This window comes from Buteo buteo, chromosome 22 (genome assembly GCF_964188355.1).
Source record: "Buteo buteo chromosome 22, bButBut1.hap1.1, whole genome shotgun sequence".
Lineage (NCBI taxonomy): Eukaryota > Metazoa > Chordata > Aves > Accipitriformes > Accipitridae > Buteo > Buteo buteo.
In genome coordinates this window covers 24,245,441-24,271,247 of record NC_134192.1, presented here as the reverse complement: position 1 = coordinate 24,271,247, position 25,807 = coordinate 24,245,441, and the positions used below count along the sequence as shown (strand labels likewise).

The following is a 25,807-nucleotide window of genomic DNA, read 5'->3' as shown; positions in this document are numbered from 1 at the left end:
GCGAGCCCAGACAAAGAACGCCGGAGCCCAGCACCGTCACATCGCCGAGCATCACCGCGTCCCCGAGCATCGCACCGCGCTGCCGCCAGACCCGAGGCTGCCACCCCTGCGCGCAAACCCACGCACCAGACTGCGCTCGCACGTTTCAGAAACCCATTAAAACGTTAAAACCGGTGGGATATAGAAGACGGTGTCAAGTCTCAGCCTTACCACTAATGCATGTGCAACCACAGACGTTTCCCAGCCTTAATGAGCAGGAAAACATGCAAACGCTCCGTGATCAATATTAATGGTGTAAGGGTATTTGTGGCCGATAAGCCGTGAAAACCCATTTTGTTTTTTCTGGAGTGCCTACTCGGAAGCCGTCGGATGCCAAAAGCCAGGCGGGGCAGACAGTCCCCAAGGCTGGGCTCGTGCTGCAAGCCAGGGAGCTGCCGGCCGCTGCCGCATACAAGGAAAGCGATTGCCGGGAAACGGGACGCTCGTGTCCCATCACCGCACGTGGAACGACGAGGGACACCAGTCACCAAAACCAGCCGGGACACCCCTCCCAGGGACAGCACCCACCCCAAACCTTTGCAGGGGAGGGGGACCCAGCCACCACGAGGAAGGCACTTCCAAAACTCCGGCCTGAAGGAGCAGGGACGGAGAGCTCCCGCAGCGTCCCCTGGGCATCCCACCCCCAGCAAGAGCCGACCCACGTCAAACCGCGTTAACACGAAGCCCCTCACCGCGGCCCAACCCCGCCGACGGCCGAGCCAGCAGAGGCGGCACACGTGGACATAGGCGCAGGCGCAGCATCACGGCGGGACGGAGCCCTTGGAAAACACCGAGGGAAGTTCACGGTCGGATGCTAACAAGCCCCCCCCATCCCTGCTGTCTCTCGGCGCAGCCCCCACGGCAGCCCCGCTGGCAAAACCCGGTCCCACGGCCTTGGAAAGGAGGAGCAGCCCACCTGGGAAGGGCCGGCTGTGGGTAGGGAAAGGTTATTCCAGAGCAGCCGAGCCAGGGTTATAAATAGCTGGCATTTTTGAAGTGCAGCTGCTCGGCTCGGCCGGGGCGGCACTGCCACGCCGGCACCTGAGCCGGGTCGGATCCCGTCCGGAGGCGCCGGCGGGGAGAGCTCACCAAGGAGAAGCCACCGCTCGCTGAAACACCACGAGTGACCCCCCAAACCTGTCCCCCCATCCTCTGGCTGGAGGGTGCTGGAGGACCCCCAAGCCCCCCCTCCCCTCCGGGCATCGCCCACAGCCTCTGCAGGGTTTGGCTCCAGCCCCAGAGGAAGAACCCCGCTCCCCGAAAGCAAAGAAGCCGCGCAAACCCCACCCCATCCGCAAATCCAGCCTAACCAGGCAGGACGTTTAGCCCTGGCTTGTCCGACTCATTTTGGGACCGAGCCTGGACAGGCTGGTGGAGCCAGCCGGGAGCGCCGGGATGCCGAAGCTCCAGCAGAGCCATGAGCAGAACACCGGTGCTCCAACCGGAGACAAGACACGAGAGGCAAGAAAAACCTCCCCGAAGGATGCCGGGGATGTACGGAGGGGCACCAAACCTCTTGCGAGCAGGCAATTCACCACCACCCCCCCTCCTGCTTGCCCAAGGAGGTTTCTCCACCATACCACCCTCCCCAGGACCAGGGATGGGATGGAGAAAAGCGTCAGAAAGCAGCAGAAAGGACCCCGGCTCTTTCGAGGCGAGCACAACAAAAGCCCCACAGCACCGCCGCCACATTCCTGCCCAGATGTGACGCCAAGATAGCGCCGAGCCCAGAGTCCTCCTCCTGCTCTCCCGATACAAGCAATCATTAATTAGACACAGAATGGATTTCAGCTTTGTTTCTCCCCACCCTGTTTCAGCTGCCAGACTCCAAGTAGCATGTGCTACTGATCGGTACAAGATGTTTTCCCACCGGACCCCAGTGCTCCTCGGGTAGACCGGCTTCCCAGCAGCACTGCCACCGCTCTGCTGATGACGGGGTGCCCTGCCAGCGGGGCAGGGACCGGAATGCCACTGGGAAGCTGTGGGGCAAGCGGGACCCAAAAAATCCTACATGGAAAGAAAGGGGTCACCCCTACAGCTAAGCTCCCAGTTTCCAGGGGACAACCCAAACACCTCCCAACGTGTGACATGCAAGGGGCCGCACGGGCATCGCGGCTCTTCACAATCCCCGCGACCCGTACAAACGCGTGCAGGGCTCGGGGGGGACCCCTGCCCTCCCAGTAAAGCTGCTCAGAGGGGGCCCCTGCCCACCCGGCCAGGACCGGGCTGTGCGAGGCCACATCCCACCCTGCCGCACGCAGTCTCTTTGGGACCAGCATCCGAGGAGCGGCTTCAAACCAAAGGCGATGAAGCCGCTCAGGTGCGGCGGCGGGGGGAAGCAGCCCCCCGCCAGCTCCCACCCAGCCCTCCACGGTCAGAAACGGCACAAAAGCCCCGTCCCGTCCCCGCAGCCATGCGGCCCCGAGGAGCTGCGGCAGCTGTTTTGCTCTGGAGAAAGCTACGGCTCCTTTTACAATCAATCAGCCACCCCATCACGGCTCTTTTTTTCTTTTAAAGGAAGCAGTTAAATCCATTTTATAGAATCCAGTGGTATTTACCCAGCTACTGCAATAGCCGCAGCCCTGCCTTCGCTTTTTTTTTTTTTTTTAATTTAAGTTAATGAAGTCATTCCCAAACGACACGCAAGAAGCCCTGGGTGCTCCTTTCCCCCAGGCACAGCAAGAAGGGTAACCTGGCCGCTGCAACGTCGGCCGGGCACCGGCCTTTCTGCCTTGGCGGGGAGCGAGAGCAAGAGCCCTCCGTGCTGGGAGGGTGGTCGACAGCCTGGCACCCACCAAAGGGCCCCCCCAGCACCGGAGCGTGCAGCACCCTCCCAGCCGCGACCTCCCGGCACGCTTGGAAAGGGCTCCTCCGTTTTCCAGAGGGAAACTCCAACTGGGATGCAGACCATCCAGGCTCACCTAACCCAAACCAGTCTTTGGAGAATAAGCAAAGCCCCGGGGAGGCAGAGGGGTGTGCAGGGGGCCATCGGATCCCTCACGGGACCATCCGTGCCCCCCAATCCCCCGGGGAGCACCCACCTCCCGGCCCAGCGCGCTCCCCAGGAGAAGGGAGTCTCCGAAGGCTCCGCGAGCCCAACATGGCTTTTAATTAAAAAATAAGCAGCGTGTTTTCACTATTTCCCAACTCCTTATACTGCAAAGCGCCTCATGCGCCCACTGGTACGGTAATTAAATTACATCTGCTCCGACAAGTGTGAGCCCACCGATGCAGAGCTCCAGGCCAGCCATCCCCCTTGGAAACAGCCTTCCCGCAAGCACTTTGTCCCTCGTAAAAGACATTAAAAAAAAAGGCAAAGATACGCCAGGCTTCAAACTCAAGGCTTACAAAATTCAATAGGACACCATAATGTCATTAAAAACAGAATAAAAATACCACAAAAGATTAGACTTTTGTCTGGGGGGGTTTTTTCCCCTCCTTTTTCTTTTTTTTTTTAAATAAATACATTTATTTTGTTTTTAGAAAGTTGCTGGGCTGCTCTGCAGAGCTGGTGAGCGAGTAGAGCCGAGTAAAACTTTACATAGGGGAAAGAGAGAAAAGCAGAGCCGAAAGGACCGGTTCTTCAGAGCTGCACGGATGATGTGTCCCATTTCCCCCACCTCCTTATTAAAATACTTTCTGGAGAGGCAAATTCCAGCCTGAAATGAATTTTCCAAACCATATTTTATTAGGAATGCTTCCTTTTAACCGTCGGCACAGGAGCCCACCAGGGTCAATATTTCTCCAAAATTACAGCCAAGGGAGTTCAGAAAGGATTTAGCCAGAATTTCTCCTGCAATTCCCGGCTGTCCAACAAGAGCACGCTCCCACCAGGCCCCCGACTGAGCAGCAAAAGGGCCAATTAAATCCCAAAAGCACCCTCTGGCCCCCCCCGTGAAACCCCCTTCGGACACGATGGAATAAAATTAAAACCATATTGGCTCCCCCAGACCCCTTCCAAGGGGCTCCGCAGATATCCCGGGGAAAGCTCGCTCAGAGGGGATCTCATTTAGGCTGAGCTTGTCCCAACCACGGGTTTGTGACCATCATCACCTTTTATCCAGCCGAAAACATTTCTAGGCCTATTTTTTCCCCTTTAAAGACACAGAATTATTCACACTAGGAAGACGGTGACGATTTCACTGCTGGCTTTTGGACACGCACCTAGGAGCCCAAGGGAAACCTTTCCCCAGCGCAGCATACAGTGCTGCAGCCTAAGCTAGTCTTAACTCGATTAGGAAATTGTTCCTTCCATCAGATGCGTTATCAGCGTCCCTCTGATAACCACCACGAGATCAGGAACCTGCCGGTGACGCCCCGGTGAAGTTACGAGCCCACACTTAGTAAGCGCAGCCTCAGCTGCCCAGGGGAGGAAAGGGCAGAAAAATATTTTCATTATTTACAGTGACACCACCAAGGCCAGACGGCCCAACGCGCGAAGCTTTCTCCTTCTATCTGTTGGAAAATTCCACTTAGCGATGTTATTTTTAAAAGGCTTTAGCTCTCTTTACTCTAAAAACAAGAGTTAAAGCTCGGCGGAGCGGGGCGGAGGGCTGGCACAGACACGGCATCGCCCGCGGAAGGCACCTGAAAGCCCAAAGTACGGTGGCGAGCGCGCGTGGGGGGTTTTAATGCATCTATCCAGGAGAGTAAGCCCAGTCTAACAAAGAGCACGGCTTCTCCTCAAACTGGAACCAGACTTCCTTACAGCAGGCGGTTCCCCAGACCGGTTTGCTCAACTACGTTTGCAGGCAGGAGCGGCCGCGAAGAGGCTCTGCCCAACGCCATGCAACCCGCAAAAATCGGAGGCGGGAGCATTAAGGCGTAAAAGAAAGTGAGGGACCCCCAAAGTCGGACCCCAAAGACGAGGTCAGGCTGGGGTCAGGCTGACGGGGCGTGAGTGGGAGCACGGCCGGGCACCCACAACCCCCACCACAGCAAAATCCAACCACGGCTCCTGCCCCGCCGCCGGGATCCCTCCCCAGCGCCCATCCCGCCCCGGCAGCGCCGTTTCTGGGTGGGAACGGTGACATTTCGGGTACTTCCCACCTTCTCCCATCCCTGTGGGGTTCTGGGGCTGGGGAAGCACCGGCGTTGCCCCCGAGCCCCCCAGGGCTGCTGCCCCACACCGGGCGTCCCCCGGAGCAGTCCCCACGCGGGACGACACGCGACCAGAAAGCTGCGCCGAGAGCGGACAACCATCGAGCTCCAAATTGGGGGAGAACCCAGAAACACCCCGAGCTACCCCCGGACACCCCAGTGGGAAGGGACGCCTCCAAGCCCACCGCACCCGGGGCCGGCACAGGCAGCCCCCCCCAGCAGAGCGGGAGGATGGTGGAAAACCCACCGGCGTGCAACCCCCCCGGTTTCCAGCCTGCCCACCGCATCGCCACCGCCGCCTCCCAACTTCCCAGGCCTTGGCGATTTAATGAAAGCCAACGGTACGAAAGCGGACTGGGGCGACGGGGGCAACATGGCGTCCCCCGACACCACCGAGCCGAAGCGATTTCTACCTCCAGCTGCCCTTTTTTTTCCAAAGAAAAAGGTATTTTCTGGAACCCATTTGCCTCCCCTTCGCCAACGGAGCAATTCCCGAGGGTGACGGCTCTTTCTGCTCCCAGCCAACAGACACATCTCCAAAAAGAAGGACCGAAAAAACACACCAAGCAGGAGAATTAACTTACAGGGAGCCCCCGCAGCCGCCGGAGCCTTCATCCCAGCATTTCCAACGCGCTGGGCTGGAGCTCGAGAGCGTGTGGGCACATGCGTGTGCCCGCAAAGTTGCTTTCCCACCCCAAAAAAAGAAATAAATGTTTGGTTGGAATAGAAGCATCCAAGCGCGGAAGGTTGTCCAAATTGTTTCGGTTCTCTTCAACCCTCAAAACCTCTTTTTTTTGTCGTCTTTTTTGTTTGTTTGTTTTGAGAAATATGGTGGGAAAGAAAGAAAAAAAAATCAGGCTAATAGCAGGATTTTTTTTTTTTTTTTAAACCGAGAAGGGGCTAAGATAAACAAACACTGTGTGATCTACAAGATAAAGCCCAGCAAGAGGGCTACCAAAACCATCCTGACACCACATCCCCAGGTCAGCAGCGACCGCGGCCGAGCACCTTCCACTCCTCCTCCTCGCCCTTCATCCCGGCGCGCTGGAAAAGCCCCTTCTCATTGTTCCTGCACCTCAGCCGGGGCAGAGACACGTACGCAGCCATACAACACATATATATCTCTCTCTCTCTCTAATTTAGCTGTATATGTAGCCGGAGCCGGGCTGGGGAGGAGCGCTGCAGCCCCGCCGGCTTTGTTCGGACCCGGACCGGGGGGGTCCCACCGCGCCCTGCGCCCCCCCCGCCTTCCTCCGTGGCCTGCTTTTAGAAGGGAAATTAAAAAAAAAAAAAAAAGAGAAAACCCAGAAAAAAAATTGAAAAACGATAGTAAATCCAACTCTAGCGTCGGCGTGGTACAGGGGAGCGGCGATCCGGCCCGGTGGCGGCCCCCCCGGCGGGGGGCGGCGGGGCTCGACGGAGCCTCCGAAAATCCCGGTGAAAAAGAGAAGAAAAAAATAAATAAAAATTTAAAAATAAAAAATAAAAGGCCTTTTAAAATGTCAAAAAAAAATCTGAAGATAAGAAAATCTTTAAAACCCGAAGGAATGGTTAAAAATCGGGAAAAAAAAATTAAAAGTACATTTTTCTAAGAAAAAAAAAGAGCCCCGAAGGTGAAAGCCCGCAGCAGTCGGGGCTCGGCGGGGTCCGTACTCCAGCCGGGGGTCGCTCCTTCTCCGTCCGTCGACCGCAGCCTCCAGCCGCTCTTCGCGGTGCCCTCTCCGCTTCCCGGGGAAGGTTTTTTGGGGTTTTTTTCCCCTTAAAAATCCTGCCGGCTTGGTCAATCTTTCATTTTTTTCAATTTTTCCTTATTTTTTTTTTTTTCCGCCGGGGTGCGGGGGGTTGCCAGGCGGGTTCCCACACTCACTGCCTCCCCCCCTCACCACCACCACCCTCCCCGGTTCCCCCCCCCTCTCCCCGGCCTCACGTACTTGGGGTTACCGGCGCTCCAGGAGACCGGTTCCAGGCTCTTGGCGAGCGGCGCGGCCAAACGGCACAGGGCGAGGAGGACGCCCAGCAACCACCGCCCGCCGCGGGGCCGCGCCATCGTCCCTCGGCGGCGGGACGGGACGGGCGTCAGGCGCCCATACCGCTTCCCCGCCGCCTTCCTCCGTCTCCCGTCCCGCCGCCGCCGCCGCCGTCCCCTCCCGCACAGCGGCACCGCCCGCCGCGACGATCGCTCTACTCCTCCGCGCAGGCAACGGCACGGGCAGCCCTGAGCGAAGCGGCCAATCGCGGAGCGGCGCGGGGGGGGGAGGCGGGGGCCTTGCGGCGAGGGGACACGCCCACTTTCTCGTCTTAAAGGGCCCGCGCAGCTTTCCTTTTTTTTTTTTTTCCCCCCTTTTTTTTTTTTTTATTTAATTTATTCCCGCCTCCCCCAAACGGGGACCCGCATCCAGCCGCGATCCAACGGCGCCCCCTCGCGGACACCGCTGGCCCCGCCCCTGCCCGGCAGCGATCGGTGAGGAGACGCCGGTTGGGCCCGGCTGTGGGCGGCGGGGGGGGAGGACTGAACAAATTCACCTTTGGGGAGGTTTGGGGAAGTTTTACCGAGGTTTTCTGAGGTAATTTATTTTTTGGAGGGTTTGGAGATTTTTTTCTTTGGAGGTTTTTGGCACTTTGTGGACTGGTTTCGGAGGGTTTGGAGGGGTTTGGAGAGGGGGGTGGACTTTTTTTGGAGGGTTTGGGGACACTTGGGGGATTTTTTTTTTTTTTTGAGGTTCTGGAGATTTTTGGAGGGGTTCTGGAGGTTTTTTGGAGGGTCTTGGGACATTTAAGGGATTTTTTTGGCTTTTTTTGGAGGTTCTGGAGTTTTTTGGAGGGGTTATGGAGGGGGTTTGGAGGGTCTTGGGACATTTAAGGGATTTTTTTGGCTTTTTTTGGAGGTTCTGGAGATTTTTTGGAGTGGTTCTGGAGGGGTTTGGAGGTTTTTTGGAGTGTCTTGGGATGTTTCAGGGATTTTTTTGGCTTTTATTTGGAGGTTCTGCAGATTTTTGGAGGGGTTATGGAGGGGGTTTGGAGGGTTTTTTTGAAGTTTTTTTTGGAGGGGTTTCAGAGTTTTTGTGAAGTCTTTTGAAGTTGTTTTGGAGGGGGTGTGGAACTTTTTGGGAGGTTTGGGGGGATTTTTCTGAGGGGTTTGGGAGTTTTTTGGAATTTTGGGGGAGGTTTTTTGGAATTTGAGGGTGGGGGGGGAACAAACTCCAAAATCAGTTCACTTTCTACCAAGAAAATTTTTTAAAAGCCTCTGGAGTCAGTTCCCTTTCTATTACAAAAAAAATAACACCACCACCACCCCACCAGAGTTTGTTCAATTTCTATTAATAAAATTTAAAAAAAAGAAAACAATGCTGGAGCTAGTTTGGTTTATATTGCAAAAATTAAAAAAACCAAACCTTTGGAGTCAGTTTTGTTTGTATTAAGAAAATTTATAAACAAACAACTCTGGAGTCACTTCACTTTCTATTACAAAAATACTCCAGAGTCACAAAAAAACTCCAGAGTCAGTCCTCTTTCTATTAAGAAAATGTAAATTAAAGCTCAAGTCAGTTCTCTTTCTATTGCAAAAAATTGAAAAAAAAACCCTTCTGGAGTCAGTTCGCTTTCGGCTAAAAAAGCATTGAATGCCCTCGTTTTGCAACACCCCGAGACACATTTCTCTCCGTTACTTTTTTTATTTCTCCATTTCCGCCCTTTCTCCTCCAGCACCTTACGTGGCAAAACCCCGCCGTCAAATCAGGGCGGCGATTTGTCAGGTTTCTGCTTTTTAAGATGAAATCCCCAGGCGGGGAGCAGCGTGTTGCCGCACGGGAGCGGGCATGCGGCGGGGGCTCGCGCTCCTCTGATGACACCCTAATTCAAAAGCGATGGCGATCCTTGAGGAAGGAAAAAAAAAAAAAAAGAAAATCGGATTTTCTTCATTTTTTTTGGAGGGAGGGTCGAGAGGGCGACCTGCCCCGGCCGGCCTGGTCCCCACGGCTGGACGCGGTACCTGCTGCCTGCCCATGGCTGACATCCCTGCCCCATCATCTCTGCCCATGACATCACGATCGGTTGCCATGGCGATGCCGGCTCTCCCGGCACAGGCTCAGGTGGGGATCCAGAGCCCAGGAATCCTTCGGAAGGAGGATGCTCTTCCCCTGCGTCCCCTGTGCCCAAACCGCCCCGACGGAGGAGGTAGGATCATTTCAGGATTGCCTTGGGATCGGAGCCCCTCACCCGGAACCAGTGGAGACCAGTTTGGTGCTGACGGGTGCTGGCGCATCCCAGGGATGATCGGAACGAGGCGAGCGCCGCAGATGGGCAGAGCCACCAAAGAGCATCCAAAAATCACCCGGTGCCACCTCCTTGCGGGTTCAAACGTCACGGCCGCACGCTGGGTAAACATGTACGGGAAGGTCTCGGGGGACACCAAAGCAAATGCTCCTAAGGTGGGAGAGGCATGGCGGCGCGGGGAGAGGTCTCATTCCTGGCAGTGGGGCACCCCGGAGAGGCGGACGTTGGTCTGGGAGAACGGGAAAACCCTTTCCCGGCCCTTCCCGGTGTCACTCCTATGGCAGGGAACAGCCTCCCAGTAAAGGCACTCAGGGACAGAATCCTGCTTTTCCCACCCAGCCCCGGTAAGGAAATCAGTGCTGCCGAACCAGGCCGATTCCTCAGGTGGTTCTGGCTAAAAAACCCAATAAACTAACTGGAAAATGGTTCCCAGCCTCAGCCACACCAGTGACATTGGGGAACTGGGCTGAGCTCCAGACAGAGCAGCGCTGGCAGCAGCAGGAAGGGATTGCTGTCCTGGAAGGCCGAGGCAAGGATCTCTGAGCAGTTGTGGGGAAGGTGCAGGGGGGCAATGACACCCCATCCTCCTCCAAAAATCCCGGGCTTTGTGCTTGCACGAGGCGCTGGATGCGGGTGAGAAGTCACCAGGAAGCTGCCGCCCTGCCCATGCCCGCTCATCAGCCCAGGGAGCGATGGGGATTCACGTCTCCCTTCCCTTTTTCCGCATTTCTCCTTCCCCAGCGCGCTCCCAGGGTTGGCACGGACGTCCCCGCACGCTGCGCCTGGCCATGGGCACAGCCTTGCCCAGGACCAGCCCATTCCCCGGAGAAGACGCGTGGAGAGCGCGCAGAGAGTGAGTGTGCATGGAGAAAGCGCACAGTGAGCGTGCATGGAGCGTGCACGGAGAGTGAGCGTGCAAGCGTGCACGGAGAGCGAGCGTGCACAGAGAGTGCGCGTGGAGAGCACGCACAGAGTGAGCACGCGTGGAGTGTGTGGGTGGAGAGCACGCACGGAGAGAGCACGCACAGAGAGAGCGCACGGAGCGAGCGCGGATGGAGCGAGCACGCACAGCGAGCGTGCACGGAGCGAGGGTGCACGGCTCGGGCGCACCTGCTAGCAGCACTGGCTGGAGTTCAGTCGCTGCCACGGCAGAGAGGGATCAGAGAGCTCCCGCCGCGCCGGCCCCAGCCCTCCCAGCTGTCCGGAGGATTCCCATGCTATACATCAGGGGAAGCAGCGCTTACACGATCCCACGCCAAGGGCACGTATGCGCACACAGGCGTGGGGGGCCGAATAGAGCTACGTACGCGGCCCCGGACCAGCTGCGCGAGGCGTTCTCCTTCGGGACGGCCACCCAGAGCTGCAGGGGAGCAGACCGAGACGCAGGCGCGGTGTGGTGCGGCCCTGGATGCAGAAGAGGCGATGCGGGACTCGGCCCGCGCTCCCCGCTCCGGCGGCTCTGGCTGCCTTTGATGTCCTGAGCAGGGACAGCTGCCCCAAGTATTAGATGACGGCGGGTGTCATGAGTTTCAGGGGACTCAGCTCCCACGCAGGCTCCCTCCCCGGCGCCCAGGAGGGTAACGCCGCTCCGGGGTCCCTTTCCGGGAGGGGTGCGGGGGTCTCCAGCAGCCCGCAGACCTGGTGGTCCCCCAGAGTCCTTGCCTACAACCAGGGGTGGGGGGCCTGCGGGAGAAGAAAGGGCATCGCTTAATTCCCACGTTCTTCCTATTTTGGGGGCCCAGGAGTTGCCTTGTGCCACACGCACGGTCACATGAGTGTTTCCCCTGCCCGTACACCACACTGTCCCCTTCCCACACCGTCGGTACGTCTGTACTCTGGTGTCTCGGCTTCCATCTCCTCCCTCTTCCACCTCCCTTGAAACCTAATTTAAAACGATAATGCAATTTGGGGGGGTGATCACCCCCACCTGCTTCATTCTAAAGGGAGAAGGCGAAAAAGAAGTTATTGTACGCCCTTTGGTAAGACCCAGCATCGCCCCCAATCTACTCGGTTCTCCGGCAGCTCACCGTCACCCTCACCTCCTCCCGAGCAGCCGTGGCTTGCAGTTTCTTACCGTGCACAATCACAGCCTCATCAAATGATGATCTGCATCCCAAAATCTATTCCACAGCTACTTCGTATTTAAATTGCCTGCAAAATTTTATAGCGAAAGAGTAATGGGATAAAACAGAGCAAAAGAAAATTTAGGCTGAACACCAGGAAAAACTGCTTAGTGCTGAAATCTGTTCGGCTGTGGGATGGTTCCCCCCGGGAAGCGTTCGAGTTATTTAAAACTCACCTAAATAAAAATCGGTGGGGAATAAACTTCACTCATCCCAAAGGCACGGGCACCGTGGGACGTGGTAGGTTTTCCCCCTAACTATTTTCTGGGATGAAACGGATGAGATCTCACCGGGCTGAACTCACGCAGCACGTGTATCCCAAATGGCTTTGCAGAGGCGCAGAGCTGTTCCAAGGAGACAGCCCCGCGCAGACTGGGGCCAAAATTCATGATTAATCCAACCCTCTTCAAAAAAAAACAACCACAGGGATTTTTGAAACGCCAGGACATCGGATGTGTGGAGATGTCTGACAAGCCTTGTACCTATTAAATAGCGAACAGCCAGGCAAAACGGGTGCCAGAAAGCCAGCGTTGCGCTGCTAAATCAGAGGATCAAATTCAGAAATGAAGGTGATGTCAAGAATTTGCCTTCGCCGTGATTTATACCATCATTCTTGCGCTCAGGCTCCTGGAAACTTGCACCTTCTGCAGATGTGCTGGCTGATTAAAATGATGCAACCTATTCGCTAGCTGTGTAATATGATTTAAATTAAAAAGCCCATATTCTAACTGAAAATCTGCTACGGCTGCTTGCAGCCCCACCACCGCCTCGGGCGCTTCCCACCTGCCCGGGGTGCCGGGGAGGAGCGGGGGGAGAGGCAAGGGGGGAGCTGGAGGCTCTTGAACCGTTGGGGCAAGGACCGAGCAAGGAAATGCGGCAGCACAAGGCCATCGGGTTCCAGAAGGCACATTTTATGGGGCTGAGAAGTCTACTGCATAATGGTCCGGGGAAGGAAGTATTAAAATCTTTAACCAGTTTTCAGAGACGCGATAATTAAGGTGGTGTAAGCTACAATTGCCTGGAAAAAAACCAAAGGCAAGGAATAAGATTTTTATCACTTCAGAAGTGGCCACTCATGGATTTGAGGTTTTAAAAAAAGAAAAAAAAAAAGAAAAGAGAAGAAAGAAATCCCTGCAAGAAAAAGAAGATGTAAAAGGCGACTGAAGAAGGGTCCGGCCAGGGGCTGCGGGGAAGAAGAGTGGCAGAAAGCGGGAGCTCGGTGTGCAGCCACGGGCACTGGGAAGTCAGGGCACCTGATTCAGGAAAGCACTTAGCATTGTCCCGAGTCCGGCCATTCACCGCTTTAATCAGGCGCTTTAATGGAACTTGAGTACAGGCTTAATGCTTAAGCATCTTCAATGGAGTTGCTCTCTTTCATCAGGACCTCTGGGGAGGAAAGAATATTGGCTTAAATTAATGAGGCCTCAGAAATGGGTGAGAGAGGCTGAACTCACCGCTTTACTCTGCCTTCTGCGAGAAACGAGCGGAGGCAGAGAAGGCGGCAGCTGCCGGTCCTGCGCATCCCTCACGCTCCTCCCGAGGGCAGGACAAATCGTTGCCCCATCTCACCGTGTCAGGAGCAAATTCATTTCTTTGGCTGTGCCCTGGACGAGGGGGAGAGCAGAGGAGCGGAGCTGGTGGGCTGCCAAGGGGGAGAGGGCAGCAACACCAAAAACCACATCCCTGGCAGGCGGCTGGCATCACCCTAAAACACAAAGGGAGAGCAACCGGGGGCAAGAAGGTCCCGAGCATCCAGAACTTACCGAAAGCCAAGCCACGCACGCTAAAAGTCCCCACCAGAAGTAGATCGCCTTGCTCTTTTAAAGAGTAATGGCAATGGGTGAGAAGCGGTAGGGAGCTATTTTTAGCTCTTTGAACAGTATTGTAGAAAACATAATGAAAATTACTCAAATTGGCTGGAGCGTGAGCAGCCCTAAACTGCACGGTAATATATCCCAACAGCAATATGGTGGGAATATATATATGTATGTATATATAAGGCAGCAACCTACCTACTTGCGCAGAGCTTGCTGGAAGAGGCAGGCAGTGGAGTCAGGAGCATCTAACAGGGTACTGCAGAGGTCATTCGCTAACATCTTCCTTAATGACCTGGCAGAACGCGTAAACAGCATGTTAATGACCTGGCAGAGAAGATAAGCAGCTTGTCAATGAAATTCCCGCAGATACCCCGATGTGCAGGGCCGCTCATACTTCCACAGTCAGGGAAACATGAAAGGGGCCAAATGGCTAGAAATATGCACAGGAAACTTAATGATTTTGTTAGGGGAAAAAAAAATATCTAATCGGATCTATCTGGGGCAAGTGATTAGAAACTTGTCAGAGGGGGAGAGCGGCAGCCGGCAGCACAGCAAAGGCTGCTGGGGACGGGAGCGGCGGCAGGTCGGGTTTAATATGCAGCTATGCCAGAGCTCTTCTCATCTACCTCTCCCAGGGAAAACATAAAGTGCATTTTCAGGTCACTGATCCACTGAAAGAAGGAAAAGCCCCAAAAAGGAGCAGAAGCTGGAGGAATGGTATGTAAGCCGAGATTTTAAAACACATGGATCTGTTTTCTTTGGACCAGTAGCGGCTAGGGGAAGTCACAACTGCATGCAAATATCCCGCAAGGTTTTAGCACCAAAGGAAAAATGATTGAGGGTGGCAGAAGAACAGAAGGCGACCTCAGGCCGTATCCTACCCAAGGGAAAACTGCCGGCAACCCGGAGGCCACGCTTTGCACCACGCCGGCGTCGTGCCGGGGCACGCGGCTGCCGGTGGAGGTGCCCAGGGCATCGCACCTCGGCTGCTCCCAGGGCTGCTCTCCCGCTTGCCACAGCCTCTGCCCCTTGGCCGGGGCAGCAAATAAAAGCATTGCTGTCCCCAGGGTCAGATCTGCTGTCCCCAGTGTCAGACCTGGCACCCCCAGTGTCAGATCTACTGTCCCCAGTGTCAGACCTGCCACCCCCAGGGTCAGATCTGCTGTCCCCAGTGTCAGACCTGCCACCCCCAGTGTCAGATCTGCTGTGCCCAGGGCCAGACCTTCCATCCCCAGGGTCAGAGCCTGTGTCTCGGCGTGAGAAAAGGTTTCTGCTAGCTGGTTGGAAAAGGTTGAGGGACCTCTGTGCATGGCCACATAGTCACGATGCTGCTGCAGGAGGGACCTGGAGGGAGAGGGGCTGGATGGGCTGAACTCTTCTCCCAGGTCCCAACTTGTGGGCAGCCCCCCAGGGTAGGATCCCCGCAGAAATCCCAGCACGTACCTACCCGCACGAGTGCCCCGAACGAGACGGTGATCTCACGTGAATGAGCTAAGAGCTGGCTGGGTCCTGCCAGGATTTACATGGGAGGCTCCAGAGAGTCTGTGTGTACTCACAACCCTCCCGCCGAGAGCCACAGCTCTCCCCGAGGGGAGGAGGAGCGGGGCTCCCTTTCCTGCTTCCCCACCCTGCCCTGCCAGCTCCTGCTCGCTGGCAGCCATCCTGCGCCGGGCGGCCCACGCTGCCTCCCCGGGCGGCTGCGCGGCCCCACCGGCACCATCTCCGCTGCCCCGGGCCAGCGAGCTCCAGCACCCGAACCCCTGCACCCCTGCATCCCTGCATCCCTGCATCCCCACACCCCTGCACCCCTGCATCCCCACATTCTGCATCCCTGCATCCCCACACCCCTGCCTCCCTGCACCCTGCATCCCCACACCCCTGCACCCCCACATCCCTGCATCCTCACACTCTGCGCCCCTGCATCCCCACATTCTGCGCCCCTGCATCCCTACACCCCTGCATCCCTGCACCCTGCATCCCCACACCCCTGCATCCCTGCACACCACAGCCCATCCTCACCCACCCCGGGTGCTGGGAGGGGACCCCGGTTTCCCACAGGGCACCAAGGCTATAAAATCCTCCCATTTAGGCAGAACACGGTGTCGCGCTGCCTGCTTGGACCATCGCTCCGTGCCCCGCCACAGGTTCTGCCGATGCGGCCCGGGGAGCCCGCGGCGGCGGCGTTGCTTTTCCAGCCGCGCTGAGACGTTGGCTCCCGGCACAGAGCAGGATGGGGCGAGAGGCAGAAGAGGAAAGCGGAGAAATGATGCTTTATCTCAGCAATCGCAAAAGGGATAAACTGACATCATGAGTAGTTGCACAGCAGCGTTTCTTTTGTGAGGCTGGTAATTTGTGACAGCGAGCATCACTGAAAATATCTTAATTAATGTTTATTTTGATGGCTGTGTAGGTTTGGGGTGACGTGTCCCTGAGTCTGGAACAGGGAAGGGGGCAGGGTGGCGGGAAAAAAAAAGCAGATTTTTCTTGACTTGCTTCCCAGAACCACAAAAATGTCTTTTAAAGGCTCCCTCCCTCGCCCTAACAGGCTCATCAGGAGCAGAGAAGAGATCATGGAAAGAAGAGAGATAGAAAGATAGACATTCAGAGGAAGGGGGTGAGGGGCAAAGACATGGGAAGGAGACAGACAAACACAGAGCAATTTGCATGTTTTATGAGTCTTTGATTTCAGTGTATTTACAACCTCAGTGCTAACACCCTGGTGGGAAGTTCTGGAGATTACTGTATTTACCCTCTATTTCGCTTTACATCTTTATCAAGCGATCTGTCTGTCTCGCCTCCAGCCAGTCATTTAACGAGCTGCATCTACGGCAGGTACCGGCCCGGTTCAGAGGAGCCCCTTGCCCGCCAGCCTCCGGCAGCGGTTCCCAGAACCGGTACCCCGCCGGCGCTGCCTCTCTGCCAGCCGAGGGACACCCCCGGGTGCTCGGCTCCCCCCGATCCAACCTTGCGACGCGGCTGCGAGCTGCCGGGGTGCCATGGGGTGCCGCATCTGCCCTGCCAGCCGCTGCACCGGGCCTGGGGATAGAGGAGATTTTTGCTGGGGTGCTGCTGGAAATGCAAAGATAATCTTAGGAAACAGCAGAGCTGTTGATGTCTTTTTTTTTTTTTTTTTTTTTTTTCTGGAGGGATCTCAACTTGTTGTTACTGTCCTTGTTTTTCCCCAGCTTCAAAGATGGGCAACAGCATTTCTGGGATCAGGCTGGGTGGTTTCTGGTTCAGCACAGGGGAAGGGCAGCCCGAGCCCAGAGCATTTGGTTCCTAAATGGGAGAGACGCCGAGGGTGCAGGAGCGTCTGCCCTTGCGAGTGTCCCATTTCTTTCCCATTTTCCTCCTCTTTGAGCCATTTTCTTCCTGTGTTTCCACCAAAAGAACTGAATTCCCTGCTTTAATCAAGCGTGCCACAGAAATGGGATGGCTGGCAGGACCAGCGGGTACAGTGGGTGGAAACACGCAGCCAACTGCTTTGTGTTCATTTGATATTTGAAATATTGACAGCCAGCTCCAGAGCAACTTCTAGAAACCTCGGTGTGGAAAATGGCTTTTCTACCAAGTGCCTTTCTGCTGGGAGAGACAATTTTCAGCAGAAATTTCAAGGCCTGGGTGAATCTGTCATCTCACCGGAAAGCCCCCGTCACCCAGACACAACTGTTCGCTATGCAAAGAGCAATTGGCTCGCGCCGGGTTTCACAGCACCATCCTTCCAAAAATCACACCGTGACCCCAATTAGCACTCTGGAGAAGCAGATAATGAGTGCTTCTTCTAATGCCCTTTTCAGCATGTTTGCTTAGTATGAATCTTATGATCTGCCTCCATCAGTCAAGGCGCACCCGGAATTCATCCCTTATTCTCCGACCCTCCGAGCGCACCAAGTTGTGATCAAGGGAACTTTTTCCAAAGGATTTTGGCTTCTTTTCGCTCTTGGATTTCCCCCAGATAATCACGATATTATTTTTTTTTCTCAGATTTAGACACCCACGCGCACACCAGAAGAAAGGATCTGCCAAGAGCAGAGCGAGGGCAGTCCTGCACCCGACAGCGGTTGCTCTCTGCCTGGCAGGGTATTTTCTACCAGGGCTCTGCCGTTGGAACCGCAGGAGCTGGCTCCAGTTGGCTGCAAACCCCCCAGTATCGTTTCCACTCCATAATTGGGCAAGCGCTGCTCTTCCTATCAGATCTTCAGCGCAAGCACTAACTAGTGTCTACAAGTCTTCAGTGAATAATAAGGAATATTCAAGGAAAATCTTGCACTTTTTCTCATCTCCTTTCTGCCAGGAAACTCATTTTTCGGGATACCTGTGGGAAGCGAAGGCAGCTGAAGCACAGGCAGCTCACAAGCACAGGCAGTTCTTGCATGACTATTCATGGGCAATCTTCGGCGTGTTTGCTTAAACGCAAAGCAGATTTGGAGGAAAAATAGGAAACCTGCAAGCCTCCGAAAGGCAGAGCCGGGGGAGCGGTGCGACAAGCCTTTGCCGACGACTCCTCGCTGTAACTCTGCTGCTGCTAGGACTCATCTCGGCAGGACGGGAAGCTTCTCTGCTAGCTCCTTCAGCTCATTTATATTGCGGGGTTCCCCCCCCCGACATTATTTAAATCTTGTTCCTTAATAACTCTACAACTAAAAGCAATTAAGGAGTTCAGTGAGCAGCATCAATTTCAGCAGTGCCTCTAAAGCATGTCCAGCCCAGATAAGACCTGCCTGGAAGGCAGCGGGAGGGCAGGGAGCCCGGGTGGGTGCCTGGCTGTGCGAAGCCCCACACCGTGGGTGGCACAGGGGGGTCCTTGCTGTCCCCAGCCTGAGCCCTCCCACCCTCCCAGGTGCCCCCAAGCCTTTTGCTCAGAGGGTGGATCGCTGGCGGGGGGCACCCTGCCCATACACCCCATCGCCCGAAGGCGCTGCACCTCCGATAAACGATGCTTAAAACAAAATAAAGAGATGGGTTTTTCTTTTCCAAGGAAGCAACAGATCAAAACCAACTGTATCCGTGAGGCAGACGACAATTGCTGGCAATAACCTACCCGCAGCCGCTGCTGGGGAAGCGATGCCGAGCGAGATACGGGGGGCTGAAGGGGTCCTCGGAGAGACTGGCTCAGAAACGCAAGGGACAGACATAAACAGGGGTTCAGCCATAAAAAGAGACATTCAGCTTCGCATACAGGGCAGCCCGCTTAAAAGCCAGACTGTCCAAAAGCCAAACCTGCAGAAAGGGCGAAGCGACGCAGACCTCGGGGACCGGGGCAGCGGGCAGGGAGCCGGCTCTGCCCCCAGGAGGGTGGGCAGGGTGGGGGGCTGCAGGGGTCCCCTTCCCCGTCCTCCCCCTGCCAAAGGGGAGAGCCTTTGTACCGCCGCGGAAGCCGATACGGACACGGCCAGCTGCCCGAGTGCCCTCGCCGGCACACGGAAAGCCCTTTCAGCCAAAACTACTTTGCATTCTCCCTGACAAAGAGCTTCTGCTTCCATCTCAGCAGTAATAAACACCGAGGCAGGAGAGGTAACCTCTTCCCACAGCATTTTAATGAAGAAAACACCCACTGAGATGTAAACGGCAGCCGCGGCTCGCTGCCTGACGGTCTTCCTTCTACCTCGCCTCATGCAAGGATGCGGCTAACCGCCCCGCTGCAGCCGCATGCGGCGTCCCGGCAGCAGGGCTGCCGGCTGCAACAGGCGCCGGCGATGCAAGGTCACCGCAAATGCCACGCCACGGGTCTTTCGACGCCGGAGAGCGGGGCACCCCCAAAACAGGGCACTGCGATGTATGGGCAGGGGGCTGGAGGGGGCCGGCAGCGGGCACAGCCCGGAGAGGAGCGGGCGGCAGCGCCCAGAAAGAGGGGAGGAAATCTGCATAAATTAGCAGGAGGCAATTTTCCACTCATCTTCTAATCACCCGCTGCACACGCCGCTCCGCAAAGCTAATAACAAAGCGGGGCGGTTTTAGTCCATAAGCATGCTTAAACAAAATAGAGATACCCGGCTCTTAATGTCAACACATCCTTAATTACCAGGGAGCAGGTACTCGATCCGGGTAAGCCCATGCCAGCTTTCTAGTAACAGGGTTGCGTGCACCCCGGGCAGGACCAGCCCCGCAGCACGGTGCCAAGCACCCGGGGCAGGATTCTGCCCTCCCCTTGGTACCCACAGCCCTCCCTCGGCCCAGCTTCTTCAGACGATGCTGGTCCAGGCTGCTTTTCTTCTGCAGCGCGGTCTGGTCCCCGCTACCCCGGCATTGCTCCCGCCTGCCTCCATCCAGTGCCGAGGTGTCGGCTGCTGCGATAAGCAACCTTTGGTGATGGGCGAGGGCGACGTGGCTTCTCCCCGCCCTGGGGACCCCATCCTCTGAGCTGGAGACCTGCTCAGAACCACACGAGGATTCATTACATCGCTCGGGCGTGCAATACGCAGCTGCAGCGCGCGCTGGCGACTTGCAGTGCAGTCATTTGTGCTGTGCTGCTTGTGGTTTGAAGGACTGTAAAGAGGAGATGGGGAAGGTGTCTGCTGCTAATGTAACCCCACCGGTCCCCGGGAACCGCTGGCATTTCCCCGCAGCTCCCTCGGCCTCGGCAGACCCCGGCACAGCTCACCCTGCTGCCCCTGCTGATGGGTCAATCTGACTTTTCTCCAAAGCCAGCCAGCCAGTAGCTCTGATGCCATCTTTAAGTATTGTCTGCAAAACAATTAAATAAAAATGAGAATGATTTATTGAAATGTTCCAATTTTCACTGAAAACACAAAGGATTTTTCCTCCCAGAAATGTGGTTTTCAGCTGGAGGTTCCTTTAACTGGAAAAAAAAAGCATGACATGTATGCTAACAAAAGACAACTGGGGGGGGCGGCGGCGCACGGAAACAACCTGAAAGCCCAAATATCTGTTGGAAAACCATCGCTGGGATGTTCGGAAAGCCCCACTAACAACAAGCACCAGGAAGATAAAGGCTGCCAAACGCTTGGGTTAAAGCGGGCAAATTCACTTCTGGCAGAGTGGCCCCCGGGCAGAGGGGCCGGGGGAGCAGCAGCCTGCCCGTGCCCCTGCCGAGGGTCCCCAGCACCCAAGGTGGGCTCACCCCTAACACGTAGCTGTTGCACCCAGGACACCCGGGTCCCTTCGGTGCTGTCCTCCCATCCCTCAATCCTCAACTGCAGTCGCCCCATTGCCAGTACAAATGAGAAGAAAAGCTAAATTGACCTAAATGCAGGTCTTTGGCCCAAGCCTGATGCACCCTCAGCCCTTCTGCAGAAGCAAGGTGGGGAAACGAAGCACCACGAGCAGGTCAAGTCCTCCCTGGTGAAACCAGACCTGGGTTGCAGCATCACCAGGGCTGGCACTGTCTCCCTCACAACTCCCTCTGCATTTTGCCTTTTTTTTTAGGGAAAAGCCAGGCTGTTGGAGCACTTTCCCGGCCGCAGCCGGAAAGTGTGGCCCCGAGACTCCCCGTGGCGGGGAGATGCGGCTCCCGCAGAGGAGCCCAGACGGGTGAGGCTCGCTTCTGTCAAAACATTTCAGAATAATAGTCATAAAGCACAGCCAGATCAAAACAAGTTAAAACAGAGCCGCCAAGGTCTGGTCACCTCATAAACCACAGATAAAGCCAGAAAGGCCTCGCTAAAGCAGGTTTGATCTTCCTCCCTTCCTGTATCTCTTTCATAAACATCTTTGGGAGCCACAGGAGAAGAGTCTTATTGATGAAGTCCGAAAACTAACATCCTATGGATGCTGGGAAAGCCCAGCTAACTATCCCACACTTAATCCTCCCTGTCCGCAGCAGCGCCAACCTCAGCAAATTCTGCCAGCTCTGCAGAACGGCTGGCCATCCCGCCCCAAGGACTCCTCTGTTTACTTTAAGCTGATTCCTGTCAAGCTCCTCACTCAAGAAAAGAGAAAAATTGGGAAAAAAAGAGGCCCTTCAGCCGCCCCTTTCCTCCCAGCTGTCTGACCTCGGCGGGGTGTTGGCCAAAGGACCGGGTACCATTGACAGCAGGAGAAGCATCTCAAGAGCTTTTGTCAAGCCTGAGGAGCTTTTCCAAAAGCCCCCTCTACCCTCCTCTACCTTCTACTATTCTTGTGCTGCCATTCCTGGAAGCTGTTAAAGAAGGAGCATCCCTCCTGGCCAGCCCAGCTCCTCTCTAGCCGGGCTGAAGCTGTAGAGCAGAGCTCCGAGAAGCACAGCATCCCTCCCCTGAATTTCCAGCCCGCTTAGCTCATGCGCCGTCTGGGACAGTGACCTGCAAAGTTTCCAGTTTTAGATGCTCCGGGAGGAAAGCAGGGTGAACTCCGCGTCCTGGCAGGGATGGAGTTGTCCCCGAACTGGGACCCTGCCTGGGTCCGGCTGCCCCACGGCAGCTCACAGCGCCGGGGCAGGTCTGTCTGCACCCAGCCGTGCCGTAATGCGAGTGCAATTAGAGTAATTGAGCTCAGCTCTCGGAAGACGTTTTGAGCAGGGAGGTTGCTGTGCAATAGTTGGGTTTTCTAAAAGCTTTCTACAAGGTTGCTCAGCAGAAGCTGGTGAGGCAAGAGAGCTGCCCCGGGTTAAATGAGAAGGTCTTGCAGATTAATCACTGGTTAAAGACAAGCAGGCAAGGATTCGGCGCGAACAGCCTGCCGCTGCGGTGGAGGGGGCTTTCAGCGAGGTCCCACGGGAGCCTTGGCCAGGGACCTCCAGTGGTCCCCTCCCAGAAATGATCTGGGAGAGGGGTGAGCGCAGCAAAGCAGTGAGCTTGTGCGTGGCACCGAGTTATTCAGGCAGCCAAATCTAATGCTGACACTAAAGAATTGCAGAGAAATGTAATGATCGTGCGGAACAGGGCAATAAAATGGCAGATGAACTTCACTATTCATAATTGCAAAGTAATGAACATGAAAAGCATTATCCCCACCGTACACGCACAGCGACAGGCTCTGTATCAGCAATTACTGGTCTTTAAAGAGATCTTGGAGACATTGCAGAGAGCTCTTTGAAGACATCCTTTCAACGATTAGTGAGAGTCAAAAAAGGCAAGTGGAATATTAAGAACTCTTAGAGCCAGAAGAGAGAACAAAAGAGAAAATGTCATTTTTCCTTCATCTGGAGCTGTGAAGCTCTGGCGGCTTGGCTCCAACTGACCCACGCCATAAAAAGAAGAGAGGGTGCAGAAAAGCGTTGCACCACTGATCAAAGGTTTGGGATAGCACCTGTATGGAGAGAGTTAAAATGGACCAGGACCCCACAGCCTGGAAAAGAGGATGAAGAGGCAAATAACTGAAAATTATAGAGGTTTACAAAAGAGTGAATGGAAAAATTGACAACACAATCCTTAGACAACAGCTTTAACGCGAAGCAGTAGAAATACTTTTCCCACAAAGTGGCTTCATGGAATTGTGGGACTTGTCACCAGAGGAGACTCCTCGCCACCCTGATGGCTCCCTGCGGTCAGCTCAGCAGCCCAAAACCAGGCAGCCAGCAAAACCAGGATCAGCTCCAGTTAAATCCTGCTGGGGCTTAGGGCGTGCTGGTGCTTGCACCGAGCGATGAACCTGGCCCAAGAGTTTGCCCGGCTCTTGCAAGCGGCAGCTCTTCCCTCTGCCAGCAGAGCCCTTTGATGTGCCATGTCTGTTTGACCATCGCAATCAAACAACACGTCGAGGGCCGTGAGACAAGAAAGTCATGTCCCACGAGTGCTGCACAGCTTTCCGTGAAAGATGGAGAGCTTAGGGATGAGGAAAAGAAAAGTGAAGAGGATCGAGCTGAGCACTGCGTTTGAGTCCTTCACCTGGAACTTCCTGGGAAAGTCCTGGACCTTCCTAGGGATCCACATGTCCATGGTTTCTAGAGGTTTTTTCCTAGAGCTATGAATTTGGGTAGGGGGTGTTCCTCTTAAATCCTTCATCTAGATCCTTTCTTGCAATGCTCCACTGTTTTCTAGGAATTTTCCATATCTTCCTAGGAATCCCTCAGTCTAAAGCCTTTCTACATTTTTCACAGGTCTTTCTAAGGCTCGTGTCTAGGACATTTCCAGGAATATTTGAGGGCTTCATAGGGCTTCCCCGATCTGGAACATTTCAAGGAATGCCCTAGAGCTTCACTGATGTTCCTCCATCTAGAAACTTCCCAGGAATTTTCCAGTTTTCCTGGGAGTTTTCTTTCTTTCAGGAGTTTTCTGGTATTTCCTTATCTACAACCTGTCTAGGAGAATCCCAAAGCATTTCAAGAATCCCACAAGGGCTATCAAGAAATTCCTCAGTCTAGAATCCTTTCATGAAATTCTCCAAATACTTTTCAGAAACTTCCCCATCTAGGAAACCCTCAGTCTAGGACTTTTCTCAGACTTTTCCACTGCTTTCCAGAAATTCCTCAGACGAGGACCTTTCCAGCAATTTTCCTGGTAATTTCTAATAATTTTCTTTGTGCTTTCCAGGATGTTTTCACCTGCACTTCAGGAACACCTCCAACGTTCCAAAGAATTTTCCAAATGCTTTTTTAGGAATTTTTCCCTGTTTTGTGGGAGTTTTCCCAAGCCTTCTGATTTCTGCAGCACGCCCACTGGGATACCAACCTCCCTGGACAGCCCAAGTCAGCACAGAGGAAGGGAAGCCTCCCTTTGCTATCCCACCCCCTTGAGCCATCCCGACATCTGGATGGAGAGCAAAGCTGCAGCATCCCAGGACCCGGCTGCGGTGGAGCTGACTCGCTCCGTGGATGTCGGTGCAGCCCCATCAGCTTGCACCAGCTCATGGTGCATGTGTCGGCGGCACACAGAGGGGTTAAGCCCACTAGCCCCGCAGAGCTGGGAGGGAGGTGGGGAAGCATCTCTGCAGCATCCACAACCCGCCCTTGCAAATCGGATTTGTCCCCGAGTGTGGCCGTGGGGAGGTCGGTGCTCTCCTGGGACCTCCTCTGCAAGTCCCCAGAGACTGTGCCTGAGCGAGCAGCCCAGCCTGAGCTCCCCGTTGGGTTCGAGGAGGCTGATCTGTCACTGTCACGCCGAGAGCGGTATTCTGGGATGCGAGCCACGCTTCCACTCCTTCCCTCATTCATCACCGCCAATTAGCGGGACGCACATGATCTGCAGGCACGGGGGTGCTGCGGCAGCCAGCGCTGTCACAGGCACATGTGGCCAGATGCGAGGAGAGAAGAAAAAAGCAAAGTTGTGAGCAAGGCAAGATAAATCACAGCGCTAAGCACCCGGATTACTGCAGAACATCTCCCAGCCAGGCTGGCTGCTCTTGCTGCTCCTGATGCCGTCTGTGGGACCACCGCGGACAGCCCCCGCTGAGGTCCCTGGAGGTGCTCAGGGCTCTTTGCGAGCCCCTCTGCACAGCCTGGGAGCTGCACTCTGGGTTCCTGGTTTGACAAACTCAGCGACTGCTGAACCAGGCATCCCCCTGCTTTGCACTGGGGGTTGCAGAACAAGCATCTCCCAGGGACTCCTTGGGGAGCTGGGGGGCCACCCAAGGGTCCTGACACCCCCCTGGTGTGAGGTGACCTACAAGCTCTGCACAACACAGAGGGGGTCTGCAGGAGCGGGCAGCTCTCCCCCTACACGGACCCCTGGGTGCCCACCACCCACCCCTGCCCAAGGGCTTTCTTGCAAATGAACAGCCCGCAGGGCAGAAAGCACCGGGTGCCCCTTTACGGGCACTGAGGAGAAGTGCCGGGGAAAGCCGGGCGCTACACCCCCGGTGCCGGTTTTGGGGACCCCCCGCGGTCACAGGCCACCGTCCCCCCACCAGCCGCACCCTGCCTGGCCGCTGACTCACGCCGGGTGGGATGGGCGCGCCTCTTCTGCAAATATTTTCTGAAATGAAATAGCCGGGGCTGTATTTACTCTGTTTATCTTTCTGACATTATTTATTTCCTACCTGTCGATTGGAGGCTGGGCGACTGTCAGCACCGGGACTGGGCTGAGCGCGTCGCTGGTGCCGTGTTGACTTTGGCAGAGGGAAGGAGAGCCTGCCCGAGCAGGGCGGGATGCAAAGCGCTGCCGATGTCTGCAGCGGCATGTGGCGAGGAAGAGGAGGCGAGGAAGAAGCAGGCAGAGCTGTGGCATCGAGGGGAGGGAGAGCTGGGTCTGGGTCTCCTGGGACCAAGGCCACTGGGCTGCGGGGACAACCCACAGGGGCGAGGTGGGGACATCGGTCCCGCAGCCCCATTTTGCAGGAATTGGGGTCACGATGCCCTGGGGACGGCAGGCAGGAGTGAGGGCTGGGGTAGCAGAAAGTGCTTCTCTTCCTGCTCTGGGGCTAATTCTGCAGCCAAGTGGTTCGCAGCGATCCCCAAAGGGCAGCAGAGATGGGGTTGGACGGGGGGCAAATGTGGTGCTTTCTCTGGGCAAAGCAGCCCCAGCACCCACCTTCCTCCTCCTCCTCCTCTCCTGCCGCCTGACCCGCAGCCTGGGCTTTCTGCTGACAATAACACCCCATATTGTAAAATATCCCAAAGGGCCCCAAAAGCAGCACCGGCTC

The 25,807-nt window shown here is 55.6% G+C and overlaps 1 protein-coding gene across 1 annotated transcript in view; it reads right to left on the bottom strand.

The window, feature by feature from the left end:
• EFNB1 (ephrin B1) overlaps nucleotides 1-7,641 on the bottom strand; it is a 56,285-nt gene extending 48,644 nt beyond the window's left edge. Inside the window, exon 1 of the mRNA XM_075053838.1 lies at nucleotides 7,071-7,641. Coding sequence (XP_074909939.1) covers nucleotides 7,071-7,186 — 116 coding nt within the window. The 5' untranslated portion in view covers nucleotides 7,187-7,641. The remainder of the gene's footprint in view (nucleotides 1-7,070) is intronic.
• Nucleotides 7,642-25,807: the final 18,166 nt, after the last annotated feature.